The 7,221-nt window shown below is 38.4% G+C and overlaps 1 protein-coding gene across 1 annotated transcript; it reads right to left on the reverse strand.

Moving 5' to 3' along the window:
- Positions 1-2,218: 2,218 nt before the first annotated feature.
- Positions 2,219-6,722, reverse strand: LOC106439727 (auxin efflux carrier component 3). The gene is made up of 6 exons (XM_013881232.3): positions 5,340-6,722; positions 4,950-5,250; positions 4,776-4,861; positions 3,067-3,224; positions 2,873-2,949; positions 2,219-2,779 (listed from the first exon to the last, which is right to left on the reverse strand). The coding sequence occupies exons 1-6, from the start codon at positions 6,577-6,579 to the stop codon at positions 2,713-2,715; spliced, it is 1,929 nt and encodes a 642-aa protein (XP_013736686.1). The 5' UTR covers positions 6,580-6,722; the 3' UTR covers positions 2,219-2,712.
- Positions 6,723-7,221: the final 499 nt, after the last annotated feature.

The following is a 7,221-nucleotide window of genomic DNA, read 5'->3' on the forward strand; positions in this document are numbered from 1 at the left end:
ATATGCCACAGCTTTGTCATATCTTCCTCTGAGATCTCTGGTGATGCAACATTTGCTGAACCTGTAACGGTAGTACCCTTCAGCAAATATAGAGTACCATTCATGAAACCCTTCAGAATCACATCAGAACCCTTGCAGACATTCAGAACTCCATCACCACCCGAATATTTGAACCCTCTACTGTCCAGAAGACTCATGGATATCAAATTCTTCGTCATTGATGGAACATGCCTAACCTCGTTCAATGTGCAGAATCTACCATCATGTGTCCTGAGCTTGATTGAGCCGATCCTAGCAATCTTGCAGACAAAATCATTTGCCATCTTAATCTTGCCGTCAAGTACCTCTGTGTACTTCGAAAACCACTCTCTCCTCGGTGTCATATGGTAGGATGCTCCTGTATCCATAACCCACACATCAGAAGAGTGTGTGTGTCCGTGCACAACAAGAGCGATGTCACTATCAGATTTGGCTTCATCCTCAGCTACTGCAGCAGATCCAGACTGTTGCTCCTTCTTCTTCTTGGGTCAGTCTGACCTCCAATGTCCCTTCTCTTTGCAATAGTTGCAAGTATCAATTGGCTTAGGACCTCTTGGAAACGATTTTCTGTCTTTCGACTTCTTTTTGTTCCCATGTCCCTTCACACCACTGACAAACAATCCCGAAGCTTGATTGTATGTCCCTGAGCTGGATGCCTTATGGCGTAATTCCCGACTGTGAAGCACCGACCTAACCTCTTCCAGTTTCACTGTATCTTTGCCAACAATGAACGATTGCACGAAATTCTCGAAAGATTTCGGCAAAGATACCAACAGGATTAGAGCAGCGTCTTCATCCTCCACCTTAACATCGATGTTACGCAGCTCCAGTAATATCGAATTTAACTTGTCAAGGTGGTCGCGAAGCTCAATACCTTCTTGCATACGCAAGGCAAAGAGGCGTTGCTTCAGAAGTAGCTTGTTCGTTAGAGATTTTGTCATGTACAAGCTCTCCAACTTCTGCCACAAACTAGCAGCAGTTTTCTCATCCGGCACTTCGATGATGATCTCGCCTGCTAGACACAACAAAATTGTTGAGAACGCCTTCTCTTCTAGAGTCTCCAAATCAGCTGCTTCAGATTTCTTCTCTGACAATGGTCCCCAGATGTCTTGTTGCTTCAACAACGCCTGCATCTTAATCTGCCAAAGACTGAAGCTATTTCTCCCATCAAACCTGCCGATCTTCGCTCTTATTCCAGACATCTTCTCACTAGATCACAACCCGATGCTCTGATACCAGTTTGTTGTAACAATTGTGAGAAAAAACAGATGCGGAAACAGATGAATAAAAACGATGTAACAACGACACAGAGATTTAACGTGGTTCACCAACTTGGCTACGTTCACGGGCAAAGAGAGATCTTATTATTGGAGGCGATATTGAGTTTACAGAGTGCAAGTTTAGGGTTACTTCGAATACAAGATATATATAGTAACATCTCGCATCTAAAACCCTAGACTAAACGGACTCATGGGCTTAAGCCTAAGATCAGATGTAACATCCATAATAACTTGATGCAACGCTTTTGATGCAACCGAGTCGGTATGATGTAAGTGATGTAACATCCATCGCCTAGATGTAACATCCAGATTCAAGGCATATCAACAAAATCATATACCATTGTCTTATCTGAAAGTACTGAGACTGTATTTCCATTCTTAAGTATTGCAAGTTGCAAGTTGCAAGTTTGTAAGTTGCTTTATAATCGTGATGGTAGACTAATCTTTTTAGGTTTTAGATGGTGTTTCAATATATCATCCAAAATCCAAAGTGCAAACGTCATATATATTTTAAAATTAGAGAAAACATATTTTATTAAAAAGAAAATATACTCGATGTTATTAAAATAAAATAAAAAATCAAAAGAAAAAGGAACACAAATAAATAAAGAAAAGAGAAGGCAGCTTTTATTAAACTTTTGCATAAGCTTTTGACTTTTAGTGATCTTTCTTCAATTGCTTTACATTTTCAATAATTTTTCATCATCCCTACACACTACATGGACAATAATTATATCACCATCAGCTAAAACTAATGATAACACGAATTGCTTTCAGTGCCAAAGCGTACAATTCATTTCTTCCACTACCATTCTCATTATCACAGCAGACAAGGATCAGTAAATCCACCTACTTTGTTACAAAACTTATTAAAATCTCAGCAATTTAAGACGAATAAATACTGCTTTAAAAGCGTTATTTAATTTGCTTACCTGAAAACTTGAACTAGGAAGATTCAAAACCACACTTTTCTTCGCTAATTAAAAAAAAAACTCACAGTAATCAATTCATAAGTTACCCAAAATCTAATCAAAGAACACATCAAAACAGGATTTTGCTCGTCACAAAAAATTACAAAAATAATAAGTTGTCTTCTTTCTCGATTTTTTATTCATCTTTGTTGTCTCGTTGCCCCATGTTTTGATCCTCCTTATATGCGTCCCACTGTCTCACTCTTATTCTATTCCCCAATATTCTATATGTTAAATATGAAGAAAGGGTTTCTTGGTTTGTGATGTACGCATCATCATCCTTAAATCATGCTACTCTCTAGTTTTACTTATATGCTCTAAGCTTTTAGTTTGTTCCACCCACAAGTTGAAACACTCTCTTGTGTTATTTTCTTCGTTCTCTCTACAATTGATCCATTTTAAGCGTTCACGTAATCAAAAGCTTATAACCCAAGTAGAATATAGTAAACCAGCGTGATAGGAAGCGCTATAAGCATTCCGAATATTACCCTGCAAAATCATTCGGTTATATTATAATAATTTTTTTTTTTCAAATAGCATTAGTAATCGTATGAATATTAACCATAATACTCCATGACTTACCCTGTACTTAAAATAGCAGGATGAACATTGTACTCTTTTGCAAACACAAAGGGTACAATCCCTTGAGGCAATGCGGCCTAAGAAGTCGTACAAAAACATTTAGATGATCTTTTGGTAACAACGCACAACATTTAGTAGCAAATCACATTTTAACGTTCTCAATATTGCGTTATTAAAACGTAGATATATTTTACCTGAACAATGGCGACACGCAGTAAATCACCACGCAATCCAATAGCTATAGAGGCAACTGCCATCACGGCCGGACCTGTGAGGAACCTAACCGCCATCGCAAATGTTGCCACTGAGTTCCCACAAGCGATTAATTTGGGTTGCAACGCCATGAACAACCCTTCACGATTTTTTCACATACAGTTTATAATTTCAAAATCAGTCGATAAATAAATTAAATATATATTTTTGTGCATACAATAAACTAGGTAATAACTCGCGCCTTGCGCGGAATGTGATTATTAGTTTCGTTATTTTTTAATAAGGAGACATTAATATGTTTAATCTGGATATCAGTTCGATTTTATGTTGTTTTTTTCTTGTTTTTAATCTTCTAAAATATAACTATCATTTTAAATCAATATTTATTTGGTTTGTTCGGTTAAAATGTTTGATGTTTTTGGTTTTTTTTGTTGCTTTGATAATAAAAAATTACTATTATTTATTTGATTTCATGTTATGAATCTTAGATAGTCGTGATGTCGAACCAATGGTTTCATATTATAGTTTCTAAACGGATAATAGTTAAAAATAGAAAAGAAAATTATTAAGACAAATCATTTTACTACAATTTGGTCGATAGTGAAAGAAGCACGAAGAAAAAGAATATTTTAACTTTCAAAAAATTAGATATTTCAGTTGTGGTAAATACTTAGTTATAAGGTGCTCACGTCAATGTGCACATGTATGTGAATGTAAAAGTATATGAAGATGGTTGATAAATATATAAAGATACTGTTAATTAATATTAAATGACATTTTTTCAAAATAATACATGAAAAGTAAAATTCTTAAAATGAAATTATTTAAAAACAAAATATTGTAAAATTGATATAAACTATAATATATAACTTATATATAATTCTTTAAAGATATGTATATATATGCATATAACAGATCAAATTGGATATTCGTTCCTATAAATATTGATATTTTTGATTTGCTTTTTTTTTTTTACGGATATTGTATTTTAGTATTTGATTTGCTTCGTAGAGTAACGGACATCCGGATTTTTCGGTTCGAATCAAAACGGATAACGAATCAAATCAAAATTTATGAATAATTTGTCCAGCTATATCCGAAAACAGTAAAAATAACGTAAAAAGAACCATGCATGAGAGTTTTATATTAAAAAAACGTAAAGTACATAGTGTGAACATATTTATGTAGAGTTTGGCTGAAAAGCTTTCTACATGTGACATGTGTCTATTTTAGTGTAAACGCATTTATTATAATGCTTCTACATGTGACATGTGTCCAGTTTTGTGTGAACGCATTTATTACAATGCTTCTCCATTAATATATAATGGATTATAAATATATATGTATATATATTTTTAAGAAAATCCAATCACCTCCCATATAAAGGGGGACCATGAGGACTATCAACAACACGAGACCATGTCGTCCACCATTACCATTTATCTAATACGACACTCACACCATTGCCCCACCTGTCGGATGGTCCATCCCTAATTTTTTATTTCAACTCATATAAATTTATGGACTAAAATTTTAGGTCTTTTACGAAACGTGTAAACGGGTTAATATGTTAACGAAAATATGCAAAAATAAGGAATGTCCTAGGATATAATCTGATTTAATCATTTTAAATAGCTTTAAAAACAAAATTAAAAGAAGGAATAAAACAGAGAGTATGAAGATGACTAACCCAAACTGAACATTGCCATTCCAAGACCAGCATCAGATAGAATGGAGATAGATTGCTGTATGATTTTGGGCATTGCCACATGCCACCTTCATATTGAAAATCGGAGTCAATTCCCGATAACCGGTCGGTTCAAGCTCAAGAATACATAATTTGAATTTCGATTTAGTTACTAACCGGAAAGCAACCAGAGCCCAGATGAGGCCAATGAGGCTAGAGTAAGTGTTTGGGTTTCTGATTAGCTTCCTCCACACCATGATCAGTATCAGCCTCGTCATCACACTCGCCGGCGGCATATGTTTCCCTTGACTTGCTTCACCTTCAGCGGCGGCTCCGAGTCCTGTCTTCGATTGTAGCACCGCATTAGGAACAGCTTTGTTCAGTCCATTCTCAGCGTCTTTTGCTCTCTCTCCTTCTTCTCTTCGGGTGATAATAACTGGTTCACCTCCGAAGTCACCACTCGCCGGACGAGCCAGAGCTATAAACACCACCACACAAAAACCGTTAACGAACTTCAGAACATTTCAAAGTCAAACTTGTCGGAAAGTCGCGAAGGATTTTTCTTACCTTTGTTTTCGCTGTTCTGAGATTGGTCGGGCACTAACATCCGGATCTCTTTGGCACCTTGGTCAGATCTTCCACCCTGTTCATTGTTTGATCCCAAATCAGGGGCGTTAAGACCCGCCCGGTCTGAAACTGGTGACCCGTTGGAGCTCCACACGAACATGTGTAGTTCCTTGGAGCTCGCGTCATGATTGTTTGACTTACCGTCGGTGTGAAGACTCGTCTGCTGATTTGTGTTGGTCTCTTTAGGAGTTTTATTGACGGCTTTGTTGGCCGTAGATGTGGTGGTTATTGAAGAGAACTCAGGATTTGGAGCCGGGTAAGATCCGCCTCCTCCTCCTGGATGATACCCGAATTTCGGGGAGGAAGCCATGGCGCAATTCTCCTCGAAATTCGAAGGTCTTGGAGTTGGGCCTCTAGAAGACTGCATGGAGTACATGTCCGCCGGCCCGAAGTTGGAGAGACGGCCGCCGGGGAAACCCATCATCGAGTAGAAGTCTGATTGGTTGAAGTTTGAGCCTCTAGGAGTGGTGCTTAAGCTGTAAATCTCAGCTCCGGTGAGATTAGACGGCCTTGGAGTCATGTTAGGCCCACAGAACGAACGACGGGAAGCGTTTGATTTCCTCACGGTGACGTGAAGCTTCCCGTCGTTACCGATCTCTGCGTCAGTCTCTAAAAAGTCATGGCCGTCGAGGGAAACAACGTCGGATTCAACCTTGAACGAAACTATGGAAGCGGCCGTCTCAGGGAACTGCTCCATGATGAGCATCTTGGCGCCGCGAAACTCGAAGAGGAAGAGGAGAAGCGTGTACCAGATGATACACTGGAGGACGACGACTTGGACCATGAGCGAACCGGCGTATTCGCCATACATGGCGATCAAGAGAGGGATGCCCATGACGAGTGTGTTGGGAAGCGTGGAGAGGGAGAAGATTGTGATGCTCCACTCGAGGCTACCGGAGCGTGTGAAGTTAGCCCAGAGGACTAAGAGGGCGAGCATGAGGATTTTCTGGAGAGTGTCCGCTGCGATGAAACGGAGGTTCATGGCGTATGGATTGTTGGTGGAGATGAAGTGGAAAGAGAGGAGAGGGACGGCGAATATGGCCACGAAGCGGTTGATTCCGGAGCATTGATCAGGGGAGAAGATTTTCCACCACCGTACAGAGCCGTAGGCGAGGATCATAGCGACGTAGAGAGGTATCACGGCCGTGAGGACCGTGTAGAGGTCGTGCCAGGAGATCATCTTCTTTCTGGTTGATTTGAGAGAAAAACGTTAATCAATGATCTGGAGGTATGAAAGGAGACTGAAGAAGAAGAAGAAGGTGGAGACTTGGAGCATGTGTGGAAGGAGCGAGCAACTTTGGCTCTGAGGATATAATTTAAGGAGTGATAGCCACTTTACATCTCTTTTTATACAGCAAATACTTGACAACCCATAGTTTCTTTTTACTCATTTATTTATTTATTTTGTTATTTTACTTTATTATTCTTTTGAAAATTTAATTATCGTTTTTAACATAATTGTTCTTCTCGTAGAATAACCCATACAGTGTATAGGGTCAATTTGCTAAGTAACTTCAGTGTTCCATTATTTGGTTAAATGTCCCAACGGTTAATTTGTAAATAAATGGAATATTTTTAGTGTATTCTTATAATTTATTATACAATAATAATTTAGCATCAAAATAAACTTGTCCATGAAAATGTATCGGGAGAACACTTGTGTAGAATAGAAGTTGTAGTCTGCAACAGTTTTACATGTGCAAAAATAGCATCTAAGTTAGATCTTTAGAAAAGGTCTACATGTGGCATCGCAGACACCTTTTTCTCTTCTGTCCCCTCCTCTTTGCTTTGGTATAAGTTTCACATCACCTTTCTTTCACAT

Source organism: Brassica napus, chromosome C6, assembly GCF_020379485.1.
Source record: "Brassica napus cultivar Da-Ae chromosome C6, Da-Ae, whole genome shotgun sequence".
NCBI lineage: Eukaryota > Viridiplantae > Streptophyta > Magnoliopsida > Brassicales > Brassicaceae > Brassica > Brassica napus.